A 26,079-nucleotide genomic window follows, 5' to 3' on the forward strand; every position below is an offset into this window, starting at 1 on the left:
GGCAGGCGGTATCGAAAATCTTGGCTTGGGAAGGGCAGATAAGAGTGTTACTCCTCTCTGGGACACAGAGGTTTTCAGTAACCACAGAAATACCAAGGGGTTTGACCGATGGAATCTAATCGGCATTTCTAAGGTTGGGGATCTTTGGAAGGTGGGAGATGTGATCACCTTTCCCAAATTACAGAGGGAATATGACCTGGCTAGCACTGAATGTTTCAGATATATGCAGATTAAATATGTGCTGCAAACATCACTGGTTGGGTGAGAGACGCCACCTGAATCCTCCACACTAGAAGATACAATCTTGGATGAATACATGCCAGAGAAAGCCATTACCTTAACTTATAAAAAAATAATTAACAATATGTCTGATCCCCTTCTCCGGCTCCGATCCAAATGGGACCACGACGTGGAGGGACTGGAAGATGAAGAATGGCTTGAGGCACTTGCATCTCCCAGGGAGGTAGCTATCTCATCCAGGTTGCGACTGATACAGTTGAAAGTTTTTCACAGGATCTATCTTGTGGGCCCGGCAATGGTGAAGATGGGCTACAGACTTGAACGGGATGCATGACAAAGTGTGGGCAGGAACGAACCTTTATAAACACACTCTCGGAATGTACATTTATACAAGTGTACTGGTCCGGGATCACAAAATGTATGGCAGAAGTGATGGGTTGTGAGATTGACTATAATATCAAATTGCACCTTCTCAATATATGTGGTCCCACTGATCTGAATATTTAAGATAACATATAGGTGACTCTTGGTATGACAATTGAAAAACGAAACATAGCAAGACTGTGGAGAAAGCAAGATTCACCAACTATCACGGAGTGGGAGAATGACCGGGACTGGTGTATGTTGACAGAGAGGATAGTTTATGAGTCTAGAGGGTGTCCAAACAAGTGGTCGCAGAACTGGGAGAAGTGGAATAACTACAGGGGAGGATTATGTGAGCCCCCAGGACAGAAGAACAAAGACGACCCTTTGCAGGACATTAGGCCGTCCAGTCATTGTATTATCTTGGCATTATAGTCAGAGGATGTATCTTCTGTTAAACTCAACAACCAGTGCTCTCTTGTTTGCTTTGTTTGTAACATGTCTAAGATATATAACTGTCATCAATAAAAATAAATATAAACAAAAAGATACAAAAAAACATTTCATCCAGGAGTTCAGTTTTAGCATAAAGTTTGAGGACTGTCTCAATTGACAATCGATCTGAGAAGTTCTTTTATACAGTTAATTGTATGCCATAAAACAGTTCAGGTGATCTTTGTATGGTAAGGAATGTAAGTTGCTACCTGTGGAGTCATAAATTAATTACTCAATGGATAATCTAGGTGGACCTCAACCTTACGTGGACACAATGTATTATGTGTCGAGATTTCTGACATGGGGAGCGCGTGATCACTGTGTGTGCTGTATTTTGATTGGCTATATGTTCCTAACTTATGTCGTATCTGACTTTATGGTGCTTTAGGGGCACGTGTACCCCTATGGCCCGTGTGCTATTATTGCGGCCAAACTCCCTTGAGCATTGTAGTGTTGCTGTGACTATATGTGTTATTGATCTGCGATTTCCTGTCCGTGCTTTTGTCTGCCAGCTAAGTGCCACCCCACCTCAATAACCTTGGGCCTAGGTCTCAGTGCTAGCCTGACTACATATTTGTGAGGCGGGTTGATGTGGAGTTCACAACGGGCGGATTCTTTTATAAAGACACAATTTCGTTCATATAAATTAATGTATAGTTTCTTAAATCTGCATCGACTTTTTCCATATTAATATTCCCCCACTAGTTGATTTGTCAACTACACAAGCTACCGCAAACTTCATGACAGTTATTTTATTGGTGGTATGTTGCTCTTTAGGCTTGCTTTCAAAAACCACCACTTTCCTAGAAACTTGCATTTTTCTGAATTTGAGGACTGCATTTGTACTGTAGGAAATCCTCAATTGTACAGATCCACACAAGTACAAGAACACAATGAGAACTGGCAACAACAATGTGCACAGTCAGGAGATCAACTGGGGGATTCAGGAGAACCAATTTGAAAACCTCTGCTGCTCAGGCGCACCTCCCTCCTCAAGCATGTCTCTTTGTAAAGGGTGCAGTGCTTGGATGGCAAGAGTCAATGTTCCATTGTCCATCATATTCCTTGGGATAAACATGCACCAGGACGCACCGATCTTGGCACACATCCCTCCCTCCATCGCGGTCAGTAAGTCTAACACGCATTGGTGCCGCATCACAATGAGGCAGATTGCTCTCACTTCTTCGGAGGCTGAGTTCAGTGCTGTTCATCGTTTTAAGCAGCTCCCATCTGGTTATCTGTAGCCAGTGAGCGGTTGATTTGTCTGTACTGTAAAGAAGGTTATAGACTCTCTCAAGCTGGACGGCCCTAAACTGGAATTCCATGTCGGGGGTCCACTTAATATTAAAGAAGACTGCCCCACATATGCTAAGGGCCACCTTTGGTCCACCAATGGCTGCAGGAGCGGATGTGTTGGTGCATTGAGTTGGGGGTTTTCCTAGCTCCAATAGTTTTTTTCTCTGGGATGTCTCGGGCCAAAGAGTATCCTCCACAAAGGGGCCCTTTCTGCGCACTACTACTACCCTGTAGGGTTCTACCTTGTTGGGTTGGATTTTGGCCCTATTTCTGCGTAGATGTAAGTGAAGAAGGCATTTAGCTTTTTATGGGGCTACCTCTTGGGATAAGTAAAGTCTATCTGTGCCTACTGCATGCGGAATCAACGAGCAGATGTAACATGACCTGGATGATGTTTGGTAGCCTACTGCGGTCATGTACTGACTCCATGTATTGTGCAAAAGGGCACTGTGTAGTGGTTGTGGGATGCTAGTGTTTGGCTATGTATAATTTTAGGTGACATGGGAGAAATTCCTAGGCATGCGCTGTGATGATTTTTGACTAGACTCCATATGACTGGGAAGTTCCTCAACATTGAATAGGTGCGGTAGCACTCATAATAGACAGAGGGTACATAAAGGTACAATAATACAAATCTTGTTCTTGGACATTGCAGGGATTGACATGGATCCCCAAAGACATGTCGGTGGCCTCCGGTGTTGGTGGTTTCCCTTAACAGTTCAAACAAAAAGTTTACAATGTCAGTACAAAATCTTGGCTGGTATACTCCTTGTCCATACTGGGGTGTTTTTATGGCAACTGGGTGGTGGTGCACTTGTAGACTCTCTGGTTGACCTGTTTGGATAAGAACTCAGGGGCATATTATCAAGCCAGGCGATAAAATTATCGCCAGAAAACTGCCGCTAAAACGGCGATAACGGGCTTGATAATATGCTCTATGGAATTCCAATTGAAGCTCATGTTAGATGTGAAGGACGTCTAACATGGGCTTCAATTGGAATTCCATAGAGCATATTATCAAGCCCATTATCGCCGTTTTAGCGGCAGTTTTCTGCCACTAAAGCGGCGGTAATTTTATCGTCTGGCTTGATAATATGCCCCTTAGTGTGTTTATTAATTCAGAAACATTACATGTGAGCCATAATCAATCTTTTTTTTGGGGTTCCTGTGTTTTCCCTACGGGTGTGTTTTCCACACTCCATTGATCACAATATTTAGTGAGGCACCAGAAGCTGGCCCCTATCAATATATCTTTTGAAAGCTTGTGGGGAACATTTAAGGGTGATTATTGGTCATTGGACAGGTTGATCTCTTCTATGAGCTGCTGTGCCCCCCCTTCATACCTGACTAGATGCATGGAGTAGTGCACAATTTTAGGGGGTGGTCTTGTGACCATAGGCATAGATTGCCTCATGTTTTAGCAAGGGCTATATGAGAGCCACTAGCTTTTCAAGAACATGTCTCGCCTGGTGTGCGCATAGAGGTTCCATCGGTGTAAGTTGCATCTTTCAGCCTATCTGTGGCTGGATTGTGCTAAGAGTGGGTGTGTCGCTATTCGGTGTTGTTGGTGGTTGCAACGTGCCCTGAGATCCTGTGTGTGTGTGTGTCTCAGGCTCTGGCATGTGGTGTGCATTGTGGCCCTCCCTTGTGGTGTCAGATATCTCGAACCAACTTCTTTTTGAGCTAACTTTGGGCTGCTCTTGTTGGTTTTTGGGTGCTTCACTAGGTCTCTTGTGATCTACTACCTTATTTGTTATGAAGCGGAGGGGGTCAGAGACTGTTCTGTGGCTCCCAGTTACCACGAGATAGGGGCCTACTGCTTTTCCTGGATGGCACATGCAAGCGTCTGTTACTTGCTAGGCCTGATATTGGGGTGGGTGCATTCGGCATCTGGCCCTCGCCTTGAGCTGCAGCGGATACTGGGGATACCCCCCTCTCCCAGACACCTCCTCTCCCTTTGACCACATCCTGCATTCTTTCAGTGCATTTGGACCTACTGTCCCTGAGTTGCGGCTAGGATCTTCTAATGTGTTGGTACGCGTTTGTTGCTATTCTGGAGGGGTGTGGCACGGTGGTCAGGTTTTCAGAAATTAATTCAAATCAGATGAACAGGGCTGGGAACACAACATTTTTTAAAGACCTTGTCTTTGACCAAAAACTTTTGCCAAAGGCTTCCCAATGATGATGATGAACTGGGAGTTCCTCAGCATTTCTGGGATGCCTGTTTACCCTGAATTGACTTGAAGCTATGCATCTGCCTTGCAGCTTATTGGTTCTTTGTTTGTGCACTGTGGAGCTTGTGAGTTTTTTCCATCCCAGGTGTAGGGGGAATCCTGACTCCTGCCACAGAGGTCAGCTTCGTTTTTGAACTGGAAGGGGGTCTCCATTGACCGGAGGCTTCTAGCTTTTTAGAGGCATGGTTGGAACTCCACGCAATGAAAAAAACATTGGTGCCGGGCCAGATGTCCAAGAATGGGGACTTTTTGACCTGGCTATTGGAACCCTTCCCCATTGTCTTTAGACACAGGGACTTGGGTGCCTAATTTTTAAGAACTTTATGAGGAGCCACTCCACCCCCACGTCAGTCTGCCCTCCGCTTAGGGTATTGCCAGCCAACCCCACCCTGGGGGATCTGCAGCGGAGTGGGACCTTGGCTTCAGCAGGGGCCCTTGATGGTGAACTTTAGAGAGGATACTTGGTTGACAGAACATATACAACAGCCCTGAATCCCTGAACGCAAGTAAAAGTTTGAATTTCCGAAGTAGTCTCCTGGGCCTTTTTTTATTGGTTAGGTTAAATGTTCTGAGAAAAAAGATGAATGGGTGTTAATCATTCTTATTTAGGCTGGGGGTTTATCTTACTGCGCATTTTAACTCTATGATTGAGTGAAGGCATTACCTCCCAAGAAAGTTACCAACCCCTTCCGAGGTTGTGGCCCATTCTCTGTCTGCGGTTGCTGCTGCCACATGTTGGTCCAACTACCTGATCTCTGCTGTGGGTGTTCAGTGGCTGGCAGACTTCCCTGCGGCTGAGTGTAGTGTGCATTCTGATTCCCCTGTGCTTGGCTTTGTAGGTGAAGATTTGTACGGTTTTGTGGTGGCTGGCCCTGGGCCATCGATCTCTGCTCATGGTATGCCTTTAACTGGCATATGTCTGCCATGTGGCCCTAGGGTCTGGTTGCTGCTAATCTCCCTGGCCTCTACTGCCATAGTTGTGCTGAAACCCTCTGGGGTTCTGCAGTGGAGTTCCCTTTAAGACTGATACCATTTGCATACTCACTGTCAACGCAGCCCCCTTGAGAGTGGTCTTTTTCAAACAATTTTGGATCAATTTAGCAGTGTCTCTCTGGGCCTGCTCTTGTTTTTCCCTATCTTTTTTTGTTTCTTTTTGTGGTAATGTAATATGTGGGCATGTATCTCTCACAACAGGGTTTGGTGTCTAATCCAACCATGCTCTCCTGTCGGCTCTGTATTTCGGTTGGTAGCCCCTTCTTGAGATTGATGAAAACGAATGCAACATGTGAGCCCGTATTGATCCATGGTTGTCCTGTTTCTTTTCCCCATCATTCCCTCATTCTATTCAAGATATCTGCAAAGCTCGTTCCTGATTTCAAAGTATCTGCCATTAACCCTCCTACGTCAGGGCGGTCAGAGAACGTCTCTCTCAGGGCCATTCATATTCGGTGCATGTGTGAATTATTGCTTGAATGTAAGCTTGGGTGAACACAGCATTAGATTTCTCTCCAAATAGGGTACTTAGCACACTTTTAATATTGCCTGTAGCTAGGTTGCACTAAGATCTCACCTTCCTTTCTTGCTACTATCTCCCTCGTTTTTAACTTGTCTTTGCAGTGCGCTCAGGTGTAGCAGCATACTTCCTCGTCGCTGCTCCCCTCATGTGCACACAAAGGTGAAGAATAAGTCTTCCTGCGTTTTGGTTGGGTCAGTACAGGCTGACTTAGTCTCCAATTTCCTGAATGGCCCCTCTTCTAGGTTGGTTGATTGGTGAGGCTCTGATCCCTGCCAGAAGCCTCTCATTTAATTCTGCCCCTGATTCTTACCTGGTGCTCTGTACCTACCCCCACTTCCCCTATATAGGGGGTGCGCTGCTCTGTTTTCTCGCTGTGCTTCCTGAGTGTGTGCTCTTTCTTTCTCTGACCTTAGATGGCACCTCTATGTTTCATCCTACCTAGTTTGCTTCTTTCTCTCTGAACTATGTGCTTTTTTTGGGCCGGACCTTCATACTCACTCTCTGGGGTCTCCTCGGCTACATGGGCATATCATGTGGCTTCACCCTCAGTTCCTGGGGAACTGGGACTCCCTTCTTTACACCCACATGCTGTATCACTGTCTAGAACTGCCACAAATGTCCCTGTTACTTGTGTGCGTTCGTTCGAACCCATGTCAGTGCATGTTCTTCCTGCTACTGAGGCTCTATGTGCCGGGCAAGGTAAATAGGGGTTGAGCTTCTGGAAACTTTGTCAAGGGACTTGGGTTGTACTGGAATTGTCTGGGAATGCTGACTAGTTAGTTTCTCATGTTTGGGCCTAACCGTTCGTCTTTCGGTGGGGGCCCTGCTCAGCTCCTACTATTGATGGATTTGAGTATCCTATTGCAGGGGATCTAGCGTGAGCACCTTCATGCCTGCATATGGTGGGGGAGGTTCTGACTCCTTGCTTGCTATTAGTAGTGTAGAATTATCAATCTGGGCCTTCTCGAAGATTGTCCATAATTCTAATAATGCCTCTCGCCCGTCTTTCTTTTGACCTGTGTATTTAGTTTGTATATATGTTCTCGTATCTTCAATGGCGTTCGTGGCAAAAGTTCGCTCCTTTGGCCAGGGAAATGTGTGTGCCTTTGTGTGTGCGTCTCATTCTTAGGAAACCCTATTAAGTTTCTTAGCCATGGTTGGGGCACCTGGTTTGCATGTGTTTTAATGGGGAATCCATGATAAGTATGGCAGTTTTTGTGGAATAAAAAACAACTTAGTTCTTTCTTGGGGAGTTTTTGCTTTGGTTTAATCATGGGGAAGACATATGTGGTGCACTGTAATAATTACGAACTATGGGTTCAGCGCTATCTAAAGATGCATCACACAGTTCAATATGAACATTTCAACAAAAACAGATAACAATGCATACGAAGGGTTGCAACATAGGTAAAAAGTGCAATTGTTAAAAACAGTATCTGAACGATATCAGCATTTGGCATCAAATACAGTTTTGCATGAAATAACAGTACCCTCATATGAATTATTGAGACTTAGACGAGAAAATGCAATGCTTTGGGAGAATCTCTGCTCACTGCTTGTAGAAAATACGGTTTGCAACAAACAACAGTACCATAACATCACTTTTACATTAAACCAATGCAATAAAAACTGGCAGAGAGAAAGTGATTGTTTGTCAAAATATCTCTTCGCCCACTCCTAGCACATGCGATCCTGTGACCTGGGGAAGCTCCGTGTGGTATACGGTACTAAGTGAGCCTGATAGTCAGCCAATATCAGCTCTGGGTGAAGGTAACAGGAATAGTTTGTGGAAAAAAGTGAATAACTCGAAAACCACAGGCCCTTCTTGGCCACACACCATACACCTAGTTTCCACAGCAGAAATCTTTTTTCCTAAATGACCTAATCACACACTGTATCACACACAGGAGGCAAGCATACCATCTGCATCACGCCCAGTGGTCCAAGTGACCAACACCTCTCACTCCTTGCAGATAATAAGTCCGGCTGCCCATATATTTTTGTGAGGTGTGTGTATCTCAGCTTTGCTTCCAGGCAACTGCCATTGTCCAAGTGTTGGACTCCAGCCACTTCAATCTTCAGAAACTGTTCTTTTTCAGGTCACTGCAACAAAAGATTCCTCATGTGTATAATGATTCATGATAAATAATGCACTTGCTTTACAACAAAGTCAAGTGGGAAGGGGGTGCTGAGGAACAGTGCGAGGTGACATGAACGCAGAGGTCAGAGAGATGCCACTGACTAGTACTAATTCTGAATACAGGAGAACAACACATAATGGTACCCCACATTCCTTGTGCCCAGGAATGCTCATGCACTAACAACAAGCAGTCAGGGGGAATAAGGAGACTTAGACATGGCCGTCTTCAAAGTTACCAGGGAAATACAAGAGGCAATTTTGTCACTGAGGTTTAGGTAGAATGGCTAGTATGTCTGCGCTATAATCAGTTATCACCAAAAATGAATAGTGTCATGGACAAGTCATGGAGAGAATGTTGGAAGGAGTGCTACTTTGGATGAACCGCATATATCAAGCGGAAACTTTCACCTGCTCATGAGCAAGATGTTAAGATCATGTAGGTCATTGGTCATGAGACATTTTATAGGGTGTCTTTCAAAAGAAAACACACCAGGTCTGCCAGAATGTTAAAACCAGGAACAGTTTGCCCCTTGAACAAAGTGCTAGGGAACCTTCAATCATACATATATTAATTTGCATAATGAGAATGTGGGATTCAGAGAACCTTCAGATTTTTGCTGTCTTTTGGAGGTGTGCTTATAAATGTATTTATTTTGTTAGAGTGTTTTTAGAGTGATCCATGTGATTTCTCCATTCATTCAAGGCGCTGACAGTAATGACAAAACTAAAGCTAACTGAGTGAAAGGGAACCTAAAGCCAAATCCAATAGATGAGTTACTGTCTCCAATTATCTTGAAATGTGGGACACTGTTTTGTACAGAATTAATTTGAAAATCAGTTCACAAATCTCAGTTTACTGTCTTGCAATTGGGTTCAGACATTAAGTTGAAGATCGTTCCAGATCTCAGAGTTTGTACATCTAGGCATCTGTTGTTGTGTTTTAGCCTCTCGAAAGCTTGCTATTTATTGAGATGGGTAGGCAAATATAACTTGTTGGGTGCTAGTTTCTGTATATATTGTGGGCATTTGCCCTAGTTTGCTTTATGAATGATGCAAAAATCATTCCATTTGGCTCTTGCATCTACTGGAGTGCCTTAGAGACAGGTTTGGTAGTCTTGTCTTGCGGAGGTTTAAGCACATTCTAGCTGTCTACTTTTCATCTCTTTAAAGACTGCTTGTGACTTTCTTGAGATGCCATAAGAACGATTAGAACATTGGAACGTTGGCAGCTCCATTGAAGACAATGGAGCGCTCCGGGCTAATACTGGCTGGTATAAGCCCGGAGCACCAACATTCCAATGTGTCTTTGTTCACAGCTCTGGCTGTGAACAAAGACTTCAGGGAGCCTGAGGGGATTTCAATCCCCTCGCGCTCCCTGAAGAGCTTTGTTTTGGTAGAACATTCTGCCCTCTAGTGGCAGAATGTTCTAATAGCCTTATAGCCCTTCGTAGCAGGGCTATACCGCTGTTAATGGCCCGCTGCTGTTGTTAAAGTCCCTCGCCTTCGGCTCGGGCCTTTACCGCTGCAGCGGGCCATTAACAGCCGGTATAGCCCGCTACGGCGGGCTATAAGGCTATATTGTTGTCAGTTTCTCTTAATAGCCAGCTTGGGGAACTCGAAGACATTTTCAGCCTACAGAGAGCAGTATGTTGAATCCCATGTCCACTGCCATGATTTATGGAGCGGCCTCAATTTCGGAATCAAAAAGTATTCCAAGTTCCTTACTTTCAATGAGGTAGGTGGAAGGCTTCCAATACCTACCTGATGTGTTCAATAAATTGATCTTTCATCCATCTCAATATGTATCAACAAGCAACCTTTTTTGATTGGTCCAAAAGCCAAGTTTGACCTATTCTGCCCTCTTATGTGCCCTCTCTCTGCATTAGTCTAATATAATGAATAAGTAGTGGATAACAACTTCTGGGTGTGACTGCCACCTTGGCTAACATTTGATGGATCATCATTGGTTTCCAACTTGTTTTTCAGTTCAGTTATCACCAAATTGCTATGGCACATGCTTGTGAGGGGGAGATAACGCTGAGGAAGGATTGTGCCTAATACCCTGTCTGTGATGTGTCTTACCTTGAAATGGGGATGTCTGTAAAATATGAATTAACTGTTGGCTCTTCTGTCTTCACAGTATGAACCACATGTTGACACGGATTTGATACATCACATCCTTATTTATGCGTGCCCAAATGACACCTATCTCACTACCGAGGTGGGGGAATGCTATGGGGGTGATGCTACCTTCTCGCAGTGTAACCAAGTGATTTTTGGATGGGCGGTTGGTGGATCTGTAAGTAACACTGTTTCATAAATAAATGACTTGAAGCCACTATTTTGCAAATTTAAAGGAAGAAAACAATGTATCAATAGTGTAATGTTTTTGATGAACTGTGTGTGCATTGGATATGTAATGTATGCTCACAAATTAAAAAGGTCACCAGTAAAAAGAACATCCCATATAAATTGGTCTTTTGTTGTATGGTGGCAGGTTTTGTAAGACTTGGTTGAAAAAACTTACATTCCCTTGAATGTTTAAACTGGATGTATTTCCTAGTGCATGGCAGGCAGGGAGAACCTTTCTCTTCATTGACAAAAATATTTTCTTTTATGTCTTCTCTTCCCTGTACTACATTTATTGTTTACTTTGATTTGTCTTTGATATTTTTCGTGGAAGATTAATTTAGGTTAATTTATTGGGTTGTTTTACGCTTATGTTAACATCCTTTTTCGTTTTTTTCTTAATGCTGTAGTTGGCCTTCCCATAACCCCTTAATTCTTACTTGTAGGAGAATGTCCCCTTCCTACCTTCTCTTAAACATTGTTATTTAAATTTGATTTAATTATATATTACCCATAATCAGCATTACTTAGATTTTACCTTTGCAACATTTTTGTACTCATGTTGTTTATTAATTTCTTAACTTTATCACATCACTTTTTTGAAGAGATGTGTAACTACTTATAGATATGGCAAGATGCAGTATTAGCTGTGTCACAGAAGAATGTACACTATCTATATCATATAGGTAGTTATAGTTAGGACCATGTTTCTATGTTGCCTATATCTTAGGTTTCGTTTGATAAATCTTCAAAAAAAATTCCAAAGGCAATGTCATAGTAAGTTTCTTGCATGGAAAGTTTTGGGGTGATCCATCCGGTAGGGGCCGAGAAAAAAGGGGTCCAAAAATATGATTTCCCATGTTAATTCCCATTGGAGCTTTAAATACGACTACAGTCTAAACCGCTGCACAAAATTAAACCAAATTTAGCAACAAGGTAGATTTTGGTTTGCAGATCACACTTTCAGTAATTTGGTGTGAATCTATTCAGCCGTTGCCGACAAATTTAAGGGAAAGCAAATGAGGATATCTGGGCATATAATTCGGAGATTTGATTGGCTATAAACACTTCATCCAGGAAGTGCTAATAGACATCTTCTGTTTGCTTTGAGAAAGCTGCCACTTGGGTGTGTATGCTGCAGTTCAGGCTGATTTGACAGCGTGGTACAAACAACCAGCACTGGAAATTAACGTGAACGTCATGGCTAAATGCATTCCACCACTTTTGGAACTCCGCATATTGCAGCAGAGTTTTTTGGCCACTTCGCGGGGTTCCGCTTAGCAGAACTCTGTGATCTCCTCCCAAGCCTAGATAGCACCCCATTTAAATGTATTGTAGTAAAGGGCAGGTTTTAAGGGTACAAAAAGGAGAAATAATTTTTTGATGGTGCCATACTAATTTTAGGAATTGTGGTGTTTTAAGGTGATTTTACTCCGTGAAAAAGCTTTCCGCTGGTAGTACGTCAATCATGTTTGAGAAGCAACAGTTTTCTCATTATTTTTCCATAGAGGTTATATAGAAGGTACTCCAGAAGCTGAAATGAGGGCATATGTTCTATTAATTCACACTATCTTATTCAACCATATGAATATGACATTCTCAGTAAGTCATGTGCTGCCAACAAGAACAGCGACTGTCAATTGATTCCCTTGTGTTCTAGTGCAGCCTTCCAGAGTTTTTTAAAGAACAACTACAGCACAAGCAGTGTTACGTATGACAAAAGTGAGGCACACTTGAATCCATCTTGATTGAAACAAACTCTTAAAACATTTAATTTGGAAAGGAAGAAAATGAGGGGTTTCATTTTGTCGTAGAAAGTATTCTTAGTGCTGTAGAAAGAAAAATTAGAATATAATTTAAGTGAGTTCTCAAATATCTTCCTCATCTATTTCAATAAAACAGTCTGACATGTAGACCGAACATGCACTTACAACACCAGCAGCAGACAGAAAGTTAGATCCCTGGTGAACAGCAGTTACAACAATGTTTTGATGCACAACTAGATTTTTAACATTCTGAATTTATGCCAAAAGTGTGACTTATCTGACCACCATCTTGATGGATTCAAAGTGGAAAACTGAAAGCATTTCCTACTGAGGATACTGCAGTAAATAATGAGATTATGGAGCTTCCTAACAAATAAGTCTCCCTAGGTGGCCAGCAGAGAAAAATGAGCCCAAATCTAGCATAATTATCACCCAAATGTAGCCCAAGTATAGCCCAATGTCAGAAATGTGCAAAACACCCACACATATTGAGCTTCTTTATAAAAGTGTATGAAAGGGCTAACACATACTAACCATTCAGGAATGAAGTGACAAAATAAAAACATTAAATATATGTTTTTATTTCCTGAGTTCTGCACTATCAGAGGGTGCAAAGTTGAACATGCTGCCATCAATGGTTGCTTTGTGTGAGAGTGATGTGCAGTTGTGATGCTCAGTTTTTAAACTTCTTGAAATTATTGTATGTATCTGATAAGATAAAAATAATATTTAATCTACGAATTCAATTTTCAGATATCTGAATTACATTTAATTTGGAGGAAAAAATTCATAAAAAGGTATATGTGTAGGTGAGAAGATTATAAGAGGGTATCAGATATCGGAACTATATGAGGCAATAGTGAGGGCCTTTATATGTTTAATAGCAGGTGAGTACGACACTTAATGAGTTTATGAAAATGTGACAATTAATCTGATTTGCAGACTAGGTGTGTGAGAAGTTGATCACAATCTTTTGCTTTGACTTAATATGTTGTATATTTGCTGCTTACTACATGGTGTAATCTGTACTGATAAAACTGTAGGTTAAGATATACACGTTTAATTAACAAGGCATTAGAAGATGTGGAAATATTTACATGTGTGTATCTGATGTGCAGTGCTCAAAGAGTGGTTTTCCTTGAATTCTGGGTGTCGTAGTTCTGTTACAGTGCTTTGTCAGACAGGTACAGAAGCAAATATACATATATACATTCAGTCACTTACCCATAACCTTCTTGTGCATGCAGCAGATTCAAACATAGTTGTAGTTACATCCATATTGCTCTCTTTTCAGTAAAACAGGCACCGGGGTGTTTGTTTATAGCCCATAGATATTTAGAGTCATAGAGATACTAAAATATATAGTCACATACCGGGCACTGCTCCAGGTACACTCCTACAATTTCTCAGGTATGTTGGTGAGCACTGACACAACCTTCTTATTCATGTAGAGAAATACTATTTAAAGCATGGATGATGCTTGATAGTACAGGTCACGTGTGTGCATTTTCACTTGTGGCTTGGTTTGCCATGTAAAAGCTGTTTGTCAAGTCACAAATCCAACTTTCAGTATGAACAAGTCACATGTGAGAGATGCTAGGTGTGCTATAAAGCATGTTTGTTTATGCTTAAAAGATGAGAGATATTCTTTTTAGTTCACTAAGTTACTTGTGCACTTGCATACCCCTCTGCCAAGTACTACAGAGTATGCCACCTCTAAAGCAACTGTGATAAATGTTCAGAAAAACATGAAGCCTATGTTTCAGCTATTGAGACATCTGCAGAAGCACATATAGATTTTGTCACTCACCAGAAACTATTAATACATGCAGCAATCTCAAAGGTAGTTCCAGTCACACCTAGATAGCCCTGTATTGGCCAACACAGACATTGAAGTATTTCTGCAGCCCCTTGCATACACATTGAGACAGCTTTAAATGTGTTATAGCAGGCTGATACATACCAGTACATTTACTTGAACATCACATGGCACAAACAGAGGTGTACTTCTAAACTTCGTCCTAATATGTGGGCAAGTACAGACACAATCTTCTCAACCATGCAGAGAAATAGTATTTCATAATGGGTGATGACTACTAGGGCAGACACTGTCTGGGCACTGTCACTCCAAGCTTCACTTGGCATGTTATAGATGTTTCTGAAGTGTCTAACCCCCGTACAAGATATACTGTGTGTATGCCATAATGGACACTAGTTCGTGCTTAAGAGATTGACAGATGTCCTTTTGAGTTGAATAAGTTACTTGAGCACTTGTATGCCCCTACGTAAAGTAATAAGCAGAGGATGCACCCCTAAAGCAACTGATATACATGTTCACAAAATCATAGACCCTCTCTGCACCCTAATCAGACAGCTATAGAAGCATATATACATTCAGCCACTTACTAAAAACTACTTATGCCTGCAACAGACTCAAAGGTAGTTGCACATTCATAGCTCTCTTTTTCCTTACAGAGGTACTGAAGTATTTGTGCAGCCACTTACATACACATTTTGACAGCCATAGAGCTACTAAAACACACAGTCATAACCCAGCACATTTACTTAAACAACTTACAACACTCATGGAGGTGTGCTGCTGCACTCACTTACCGATATGTGATGTTACAACGCATGCCATTACATCGGATGCCGTTGCAATGTCAAACTTTACCCCGACTATCTGTCAGGGGAGCGCTGGAAGTTGGAATAGATTAATTTTCTATTCCAACTCCAGTGTGTGCAACAGTAGGGAAGGTGTTGGAGTTAAATCCAGCACCTTCTACCCACTGCTGCACACCTTTTTCATTGCAACGGTATGTGATATAACTACATGCGTTGTAACGGTTGCGTTGGAAAAGCTGTTTCCCCTCACTTACATATGTAGGAAAGTACTCAGACATCCTTCTGAACAATGCAGAGACATAGGTTGTTAACCATGGGTGATGGCTACTAGTGAATACCCTGTCTGTCTATTCTAACTCTAAGCTTCACTTGGGATGTTATATGTCTTTATCTAGTATCAAACCCATGTTTGGCATGTTATATGTCGTTCTCTAGTATCAAACCCATGTTTCTTTGCTCATAATACACTTCTTAGATATGTTGTAGGCATGCAATAAATGATGATGTTTTGTGCTTTAGAGATAAAAATATGTCATTTTGAGTTGAATAAGTTACTTGTGCACTTGCAGTTCTCTATTACAAGTACTACATAGAGTATGTCAACCCTAAAACAATTAACATATACATTCACTAAATCATTCAGCCTGTCTTTCAGGTACAGAGACAGTTAGAGAAGCACTCACCAGAAACTATTTATACATACAACAGACTCAAAGGTAGTTGTGGTGACACCTAATTAGCTCTCTATTGCCTAACACAGGTGCTGAAGTATTTGTACAACCACTTACATACACATTTAGACAGCCATCGAGTTATAATAGCAGGCAGTTGCATACCAGCACATTTACATAAATATCTCATGGCACCGATGGAGGTGTACTCCTAAAGTATCTCATATATGTAGGCAAGTACTGATAGAACCTTCTCAACCATGTACAGAAATAGTCCTTCAAACATGGGTGATAGCAACTAGTACAGACCCTGTCTGTGCACTGTCACTGCAAGCTTCAGTTGCCATGTTATAGGTCTTTCTAAAATGTCAAACCCACATTGTAGTGCACATAACATACATCTATGTCATAAAGGATGCTGTTTTGTGCTTAAGACATTGACAGATGCCCTGTTGAGTTTAATAAGTTACTTGTGCACTTGCAAGCCTCTCTGCCAAGTACTACATAGAGTATGGCATCCCTGAAACAATTGACATAGATGTTCTCAAAAGCATAGAGCCTCTCTTTGAGTTACAGAAACAGCTACAAAAGCATTTATGCATTCAGTCACTCACCTGAAACTATTTATGCATGCATCAGACTCAAATTTAGTTGCAGTGACACCTAAATAGCACTCTCTTACCTAACACACGCATGGAATCATTTATTCAGACATTTACATACACATTTAGGCAGCCATAGAGGTATTATACCGGGCAGTTATACACCAGCACATTTAATTAAACATCTCATTGCACTGATAGAGTTGTACTCCTACACTTTCTGAGCTATATAGGCAAGTACTTACACAACCTCCTTACAATCTACGGGAATAGTCCTGCAAACATGTGTGATGGCTACTAGTGCAGACCATGTCCAAGCTATCTCCTTGCAAGCTTCACTAGGTATGTTATATGTCTTTCTCAAATGTCAAATCCACTCATAAACTCATGTTTTCAGTTACTGACCCACTCAGACTCTCATGCACCCACGTAGACATTTACTCAAACAGTCTGTGAGTCACTCAAACAGTGAAGGACCCACTTAAACACCCAGTGAGACACTTAAGCAGGTAGTTCCAGACCTATTCAGACATACACACATCCAGTCACACACCCACTGAGACAATCACACATTCAGTCACACACCCACTGATGCACTCTTGCACTCACTCACACTCATTTTCAAATGTAACGGGTTACAGGTAGGAAATAGAAGTTAAAAAACGCTGGAAATTCATTGAAAAAAACAAAGGTTACAGGGAAGTTATAGTTAGGAAATAGCATTTTTTTTAAAACAAAGAAATTCATTGAAGATAACAAAAGGTTACAGAGACGTTATAGTTATGAAATAGAAGTAAAAAAACTTCAAATTTACTGAAAAAAAAGGTTACAGGAACGTTTTATTTAGGCTATGATTTCATTTGTGCAAACCAGTGTAAACACCTGCTTCGAAAAATTCAAAATATCTCAATGAGTGAGCAAGAAAAAGACCATTTACCAAGCACTGTAGAATTAACTATGGGTGATCAGCCATTACTCAGAGATTTACAAGACTTACAAAAGGAACGTTCAAGCCAGGATTCACCATATGAAGATGCTACACAAGCAACTACTATAAAGACCTTGTTCCCTAGACCCTAGACCAAATACACCTTGCAAAAACAAATCAACTTTTAAATCTAATAATGCCAAGAGATTCATTGGATATTTTTAAAGAACAAGTGGTGGCACAAATCAAGAGATTAAACACCAGGCTTCCAAAAACCAAACAAAAAATTACAAGGAAGGAGTGGAGATATCGCCAACTCATCTCAAATCTAAAAAAAAGTAGAGAAATTATAATCAGAAATTTGGAAAAAGGCGGAAACATTGTCCTTTGGTCAAGGAAGGATTATATGGAGGAAGCCTTATACCAATTGAATGACAGCTCTTGTTATAAAAGTAGCACACCACACACAGTAAAAACTACATACATTACATTTTATATCAAATTGCTGGCTTGGAAATGTGCTGTATTATTAAGCCTGGAGGAATATACATTTTTGAAAAAAGAGCACCCCGTCATGCCAGTAATCTATTTTGTACCTAAAGTTAATAAAAATGAAAGCAAGCCACCAGAGAGACCGATAATCTCTGCATGTGATGGACTGTTGGAAAATACATCCCAATACATTGACTATTTCTTGCAGGATTATGCTAAAAGCCTCCCTACCTACATAAAGGACACCAGTGATTTCATGCGAAACATATACAATCTGGATTGGCAGGAAGGCTACATTCTGATGTCAATGGATGTCACATCGTTATACACGAGAATAAAATATGAAGATGGCATCCGAGCATTAGAATATTTTCTCAAATTTTGACCGGCATGTTTGACACAACACACCAAAATGCTTGTGAACATGACTCAGTTTTGTTTAAAGAACAATTTGTTTTTATTTCAAAGTCAGATCTACCAACAACAACGGGGAGTCTCAATGGGGCCCAAAGCGAGGGTAGGATTACAGCTAGTTGCTTCTTCCCTAACCGTACAGAGCAACAATGTGCTTTGTTACCATCCCTGTTAGCCTATAGACCTTTTTCTATAGGTCATATGCTACCGTCCAGTACAATCTAATAGGACTTCACCCTATTTTTGCCTGGTTACCATCCAATAGCATTAGGAGCCAGACATCTAGTAGTACAACACATACCAGTCACTTAGGTCCTGATGAAGTGCCATTTGACTCACTAGGAGCAACAGAGGCACGAAACATGTTGACCCTTCCCACAGAAATAGCCCTCTAGGAACATTACCTCCACATAGGGCATCCTTACAATTTTTAATTAAGCTGGATCTACCTAGAAAAATAAAAAAGGTTTGATTAGGACTGATCCTGACTTATTTTAAACACTCACTATCCTTGCACTACCCTTGCCCTCATGCCCGCACACACCTTACGGCTGCTTCACTAAAAGATCTCCGCCAAAGAGCCCCGTTCACGGTGAGCCCGCATTACATCCTCTGGGGTGTGTGAGGGCATCACGAAGCAAGACCTGTCTTCCCTCTAGGAACTGCATACCCCTTGTTGCACAGTCTTAATGGAAGCCAGTTTCTCCCCCAGCTAGTCATGTCTTCACATGGGCTGGTGGAAGGAGCTGGGTCTCAGAGGCAAATTTGATCAATTAATGGAAAATCATGTAGTAGTTTGGCTACGATATATAGACAATTTGTTTGTAGTATGGCGAGGGACTGAAGAAAGTGCTTTACAATTTGTATCTTTATTAAATTAGAATGATATCAACTTGAATTTTACAGTGGTGTTTAGCACAGACTCTGTTGATTTCCTTGATGTTAGAGTCAGAATAGTTAACAACAAATTGGTGACATCATTACACTGAAAAGAAACAGCAGGAAACACAGTTCTCCATGCCACCAGCTCTCATTCAGTCTGTCTAATAGAAAGTATACCGTATGGAGAGATGTGGAGATTAAGGTGAATATGCAGTGAGGATTCGGAGCTGAAAATGACACAAGAAGCGAGCAAAAATATATATTTTTGGAAAAAAGTTACTCGCCAAAAACAATAGATACAGCTATAGCCAAATCAAACCAACACAGTAGATCTGAGCTTTTATTTGGTAAACCAATAGCATTGGAGGGGAAAAAAAGTGCAAATCTAGATCATCATAGCAATGACCCCATCAGAATAATTTTAACTTGTTGCAACCAGGAAAAACAGTTAAGAAATATTTTTATATGGAGTTGGCCCCTGGTGTTAGAGGATCCCGTAATATCCCTATTACCAAAAACACCCTCCATCAATTACAGGAAAACAAAATCCATGAGCAATGCTCTGGTTAAGAGCAGTCCAGACGTGGAGGAAGTAGCTTTATGGTTAATTGCAAGAAAGGGCTTCTTCAAATGCACAAGTTGCAAGGTGTGCAAGCACAGGGAAAACAGAACATCGTATATGACAGCGTTCTGTGACAAAGAAAAGAAGATAAACAAACACCTTACATGCAAAACAGATTATGTTATATATGTACGGCAATGTACATGTGGTTTGCAATATGTGGGGAATACAAAGTTACAAGCCCATAGGCGTATACTCCAACACAGTAGGGCCACTTAGAATTCAGACCCAACATATCCTGTAGCGCGACATTTTAATGAAACCCACAAAAACATTTTAAGTGATTTGAAATATTTCTTAATTGATTCAATCCCTATTCAAAGAAGAGGAGGAAATAGAGAATTAAACTTTAGAAGACTGGAGACTTGTTACAATCTTGATCTAGATACAAAGAGTCCTAGAGGACTGAATACCACAGAAGATTTATATACCTGTCTGTAAATAGATATGAAATATGTGAAATCTTAGAAGTGTATGTTTATACTTCTATAGAGAGATGGTTTTATAATTACATTATCATATACAGGATAATTATATCAACAGGTGCTATTACTATGAAAACATCAAAGAGAAACATTTAAGATATATATTGATAAAAAACAATTTCTCCATATGTTTTAAATAATGTTTGAAGACAAGACCATCAAACCCCACGATAATAATTGATTCTGGTGAAATTTCCCTAGTAGGAATATGTTCCGCTGCAGTCTGAATAATTATTTTAAAAAATCACAACTTACACATAGCACTAAGGCACTTTATAGTTTGTTTTAGGATTAGGAGGATATACATATTTTACACTTAGAAATACAATCCATTTTAATGGACTTTTATGGATAAAGGTTGAATATATGTATTATACTGTAATGATATTTTAACTTTAAAATGCATTTTCATTTAAGTGCATACCAACAGCATTATGCAATGATGAAATTATACATTCATGTATTTATTTATCTATTTATTTATTGCATTCTGTTTGCACTAAATAATGGAACTTCAAAATTCAGACACAACAAAGATTGTAGATACATATATTTGCATACATCTTTGGTCCCCAACTTTCACGACTTCAAAACAGATTATGCAAAGTTTGTTTTCCATATCCATTTACAAATTCTATGCACATGTCACTTTAAAATAGATGATTTGCATGAGCAGTGTTGTCATGTGATAAAGGCCGTGGATGGCCGAAACGCCTAAAGGCGGACAGCTCTAGTCAAATAAATTAAGTAAGCACCGATTTTGTGATCTGTGTCCATTTTTCCGAGGGAGTGTGCAGTGCGAAGTGGATTTATGTATATAGGAATACATCGTCTGTAATGCCAAGGAAGCTTACTTGATGCTTGACGAAAATGGAAAATAAATAACTTAAGTACGACCTGTGATGAGTGCGGCCCACTTTTCTTGATGAACCAGGATATTTGCAAAAAATGAGTAGTGGTTTTGGTTTCAATCGCAGGAGCTACGCACCGCTTTCTGAGCGCCACACAAGCTGATATGAGAAACCAGTTGGGGGAATATATATATATATATTCACTTAAAAAACCATAGGTTTCACACATGTTATAGTTAGCTGTACATTTTACTCGTAAAAAACCAATGAAATTCCACTTTATAGTTAGATCAGGTAACTATAACTTGCGCGCCCACAATAAACTGCTGATGACGTCACATATTACATCACTCATGACATGGTCAGTGACATCACTCATGACATCAATGATGACATCTGAAATTACACATTGTGGATTGCGGTCGCGCAAGTTATAGTTACCTGATCTAACTATAGCGTGGAATTTCATTGTTTTTTTACGAGTGAAATGTACAGCTAACTATAACATGTGTGAAACCTATGGTTTTTTAAGTGAATTTGCAAGGTTTTGTAAATGATAATTCCTAACTATAACGTGTGTGAAACCTATGGTTTTTTCAGTGAATTTGTTCGGTTTTTTAAATGCTAAGGTATGTATTTATTTATTTATTTGTTTTTCACTGTGTGCACACCCTGCGCGCACGGTGCGCTTCGCGCACGGTGCGCGCGCAGTGGGCGCTCGGTGCGCTTCGCCCACCGAGCGCCCACGTTGCGCAGTCCATGCCGTGCGCGCCTCGCCTTTTTTTACACAGTAACATTTGTTTTTTTCTCCCTTGTGGGTCCTTTAATTTATTTAATAAATGTGATTGTTACTTCTTTTTTTTTTTTGCCGTGCGCGTACGGTAAGCTTACCGTACGCGCACTCCGCGATTTTTAAAAAAAATTATTAAATGTATTTTTCGTACTTTTGGGTCCTTCTTGGACCCCCTGACAAACACTAGGGGGTCTGCAACTCTCTACGTTGCCCCCTTTTCACATTCCCCACCTTTGTTTCTCAGTGCGAGAGACAGAAAATGGCGGCCGACACTTCCTGATTTCGACCGATTCGAATGTTTACAGTCATGTAACCACCAATCAGAATTGAGCTCGCGCACGGCACCGTACGCGTACGGTAAGCTTACGGTAAGCGCACGGAGCGCGCTTACAGATATATATATATTGATTTAAATGCTATTTTCTCAGGACCTACTGAACAGATTTACACCAGACCTACAAAAGGCACATCCTTGACCTGAGGACTACCTCTCTGCCAAATTTCAAGTAATTCTGTTCAGCCGTTCGGGCTGTAGCTCGGACTAAAGGTCCTATGGGAAAATGCATTGGGAAAACGCGTTTTGGGACCCCCCTTTTTTCTCAGCCCCCGCTTGACGAATCCCCCCGAGACTTTCAGGGTAGGAGCGGAGCGTAGCGCCCCATTAGTTTTGAAAATTTCACGAGGATTCGTCGACCGGCGCCAAAGTTATTCCAAATAGAATGTTGCGGATTTCCTATGGAAACACGGTCCTAACTATAACTATCTACTGGCGACCGCCAGTAGATAATACATATACATATATATATCTGCGGGGAATACATTTGTTCTCAGCCTGAAATCTTTCATCTTACTTGGATCCGCAGTTGGTTGAATCAGGTCTGGATGCCACCAGGATTTGGGACACCACTGGGAGTCTGGTAGAAACCGCTCACGGAAGTGGTCACCACGCCGAACTTCATCTACCAGCATGCAGCAGGTCCAAGCCCAGTGCGAGGTGTATCACAGTATGAAGCAGAGGAGGAGCTGAAACATCCAGCTAGTGGGAGTGGCACAGTAACATCAGGAGATTTAAACCTGCCCCAGGTGCAACGAACTGCTTGAAACCAGGCACTGAGGAAAGCCTTACGGCCGAAACGCATCTGCCACAGCGTTTCTTGAACTTTGATCCCTACGCGCTGTAAGTGATTTGCTGAATAAATTCCAATTGTTTTAATCCCTGCATGTGTCGGGCTCATTCCTAGTAGTGAATGAGTATTGGACTTAATGTTTAAACCAGCAAGCAGGCACTGGTAACCGGCACGTCCTCTCGGTCAGGTGTGACACGTAAGCCAGCACCTTTTGGACTCTGTATTTAAATACAACGTGTCACCCCCCCGAAGCGGTTTCATTACCACAGTGTTTATACTCGACTGCACGGGGAGAGAGGCTGCTGTTTTTACTGCGGGGGATACATTTGGTCTCAGCCTGAAATCTTTCATCTTACTTGGATCCGCAGTTGGTTGAATGAGGTCCGGATGCCAACAGGATTTGGGACACCATTGGGAGTCTGGTAGAAACCGCTCACAGAAGTGGTCACCACGCCGAACTTCATCTACCAGCATGCAGCAGGTCCAAGCCCAGTGCGAGGTGTATCACAGTATGAAGCAGAGGAGGAGCTGAAACATCCAGCTAGTGGGAGTGGCACAGTAACATCAGGAGATTTAAACCTGCCCCAGGTGCAATAAACTGCTTGAAACCAGGCACTGAGGAAAGCCTTACGGCCGAAACGCATCTGCCACAGCGTTTCTTGAACTTTGATCCCTACGCGCTGTAAGTGATTTGCTGAATAAATTCCAATTGTTTTAATCCCTGCATGTGTCGGGCTCATTCCTAGTAGTGAATGAGTATTGGACTTAATGTTTAAACCAGCAAGCAGGCACTGGTAACCGGCACGTCCTCTCGGTCAGGTGTGACACGTAAGCCAGCACCTTTTGGACTCTGTATTTAAATACAACGTGTCACCCCCCCGAAGCGGTTTCATTACCACAGTGTTTATACTCGACTGCACGGGGAGAGAGGCTGCTGTTTTTACTGCGGGGGATACATTTGGTCTCAGCCTGAAATCTTTCATCTTACTTGGATCCGCAGTTGGTTGAATGAGGTCCGGATGCCAACAGGATTTGGGACACCATTGGGAGTCTGGTAGAAACCGCTCACAGAAGTGGTCAGCACGCCGAACTTCATCTACCAGCATGCAGCAGGTCCAAGCCCAGTGCGAGGTGTATCACAGTATGAAGCAGAGGAGGAGCTGAAACATCCAGCTAGTGGGAGTGGCTACAGTAACATCAGGAGATTTAAACCTGCCCCAGGTGCAATGAACTGCTTGAAACCAGGCACTGAGCAAAGCCTTACGGCTGAAACGCGTCTGCCACAGCGTTTCTTGAACTTTGATCCCTACGCGCTGTAAGTGATTTGCTGAATACATTCCAATTGTTTTAATCCCTGCATGTGTCGGGCTCATTCCTAGTAGTGAATGAGTATTGGACTTAATATATATATCTATATATATATTCACTGAAAAAACCACAGGTTTCAGGGGCGTTATAGTTAGCTGGACTTTTCACTCGTACAAAACCATTGAAATTCCCCCGTTATAGTTAGTTCAGCTAACTATAACTCGCGCGCCCGCAATGCACTGCTGATGACGTCACATATTACATCACTCATGACATGGTCAGTGACATCACTCATGACATCACTGATGACATCTCAAATGACATCACTGATGACATCATCTTTGTGATAGAGTGGCAGACCTCCTCTCCCCCTAATATAACCTTTGATACACACATTCAAAAATAGAAACTAAAATGTTCAAAACAATGGACATACCAATATCAGTTACAACAACCTATTCAGTAATTCTAAGATCCACATCCACTCATTCACCAACAGTCCCATACAGTCACTCATACATGTACTCACTCATCATATGTACTCATACATCTATACATCCTGTTACACAACACCACTCATCCATAGAGTTACTCACACACATAGTCACTCATGCTAATAAAGAATCAAACATCCATTTACTTGAATATACAGTTATACACACACCACCACACTTACTTCTACAGAAACTTACACATACTTAGTCTTTTAAACAATCACTTATAGAAACACATACTTATTCATACAGGAACTCTTTCAATCTCTCACTCTCACATATACTCACTTATATACACCAATAGTCACATATACTAGTTTAAAACATATGTAGTTACTCATAAAGGCACTATTGAGACAGTCATTCACTCACTAACACACCCATGCACACACTCATCCACCCATACAGTCCTGCACACATGCTGTCTTCAACACTTACAAACAGTGAGTCACTCATTCATGCACTTATGCACTACGTAATACCCCCCACCGAACCATACAGACACTCAGACACTCATACTGATACTCAAAAAACCAACTAATAATCTATATAGACACTCATGTAGCTACTCACCAACCCATGCAGCCACTTATACACAAAGTGAGAGACTGATACAGATATTTACATATTTAAACATTACTCACTAAGCCATGTATTCACTAAGATACACTTAATCAGTCAGTTATACAATCTATTTTTGAAAGACAAATCATCCATTTAGACAATTATATACCCATTTATTCTTCCATCGACCTTGAGATATACATCTATAAAACATATGTAATTTTCAGAAAAACACACAATCACTGGATGATGTCATCAGTGATGTCATCAGTGATGTCATTTGAGATGTCATCAGTGATGTCATGAGTGATGTCACTGACCATGTCATGAGTGATGTAATATGTGACGTCATCAGCAGTGCATTGTGGGCGCGCGAGTTATAGTTAGCTGAACTAACTATAACGGGGGAATTTCAATGGTTTTGTACGTGTAAAAAGTCCAGCTAACTATAACGCCCCTGAAACCTGTGTTTTTTTCCGTGAATTTCTAAGGTTTTTTAAATGCTAATTCCTAACTATAACGTGCCTGAAACCTATGTTTTTTTCAGTGAATTTCAAAGGTTTTTTAAATGCTAATTTCTAACTATGGCTACAGAGATCGGACATGTGAAGAAAGAAGAATAAACGCACAGAAAGAAAAAAAAGAAATGCAGAAAGAAGCAACAGAAGTCCTCAAAGACGAAGAAAAGTTCAGGAAGAAGGATAACGTGCAGAAAGAACAAACAGAAGAACAGAAAGAAGCCTTGTTGCAAAATCATCCTGTACCCTCAACTTTTTCAGACGGATACTGGTGTTAACTGAGTCTGACTATCCAGTCCTAGAG

At 41.3% G+C, this 26,079-nt stretch overlaps 1 protein-coding gene across 1 annotated transcript in view; it reads left to right on the top strand.

The window, feature by feature from the left end:
• LOC146813317 (putative DBH-like monooxygenase protein 2) overlaps positions 1-26,079 on the top strand; it is a 289,399-nt gene that overhangs the window by 103,826 nt on the left and 159,494 nt on the right. Inside the window, exon 5 of the mRNA XM_085615381.1 lies at positions 10,425-10,583. Within this exon, the coding sequence (XP_085471507.1) occupies positions 10,425-10,583 (159 nt within the window). The remainder of the gene's footprint in view (positions 1-10,424; positions 10,584-26,079) is intronic.

The sequence above is a fragment of the Triturus cristatus genome, chromosome 7 (assembly GCF_964204655.1).
Source record: "Triturus cristatus chromosome 7, aTriCri1.1, whole genome shotgun sequence".
In the NCBI taxonomy this organism is placed as follows: domain Eukaryota; kingdom Metazoa; phylum Chordata; class Amphibia; order Caudata; family Salamandridae; genus Triturus; species Triturus cristatus.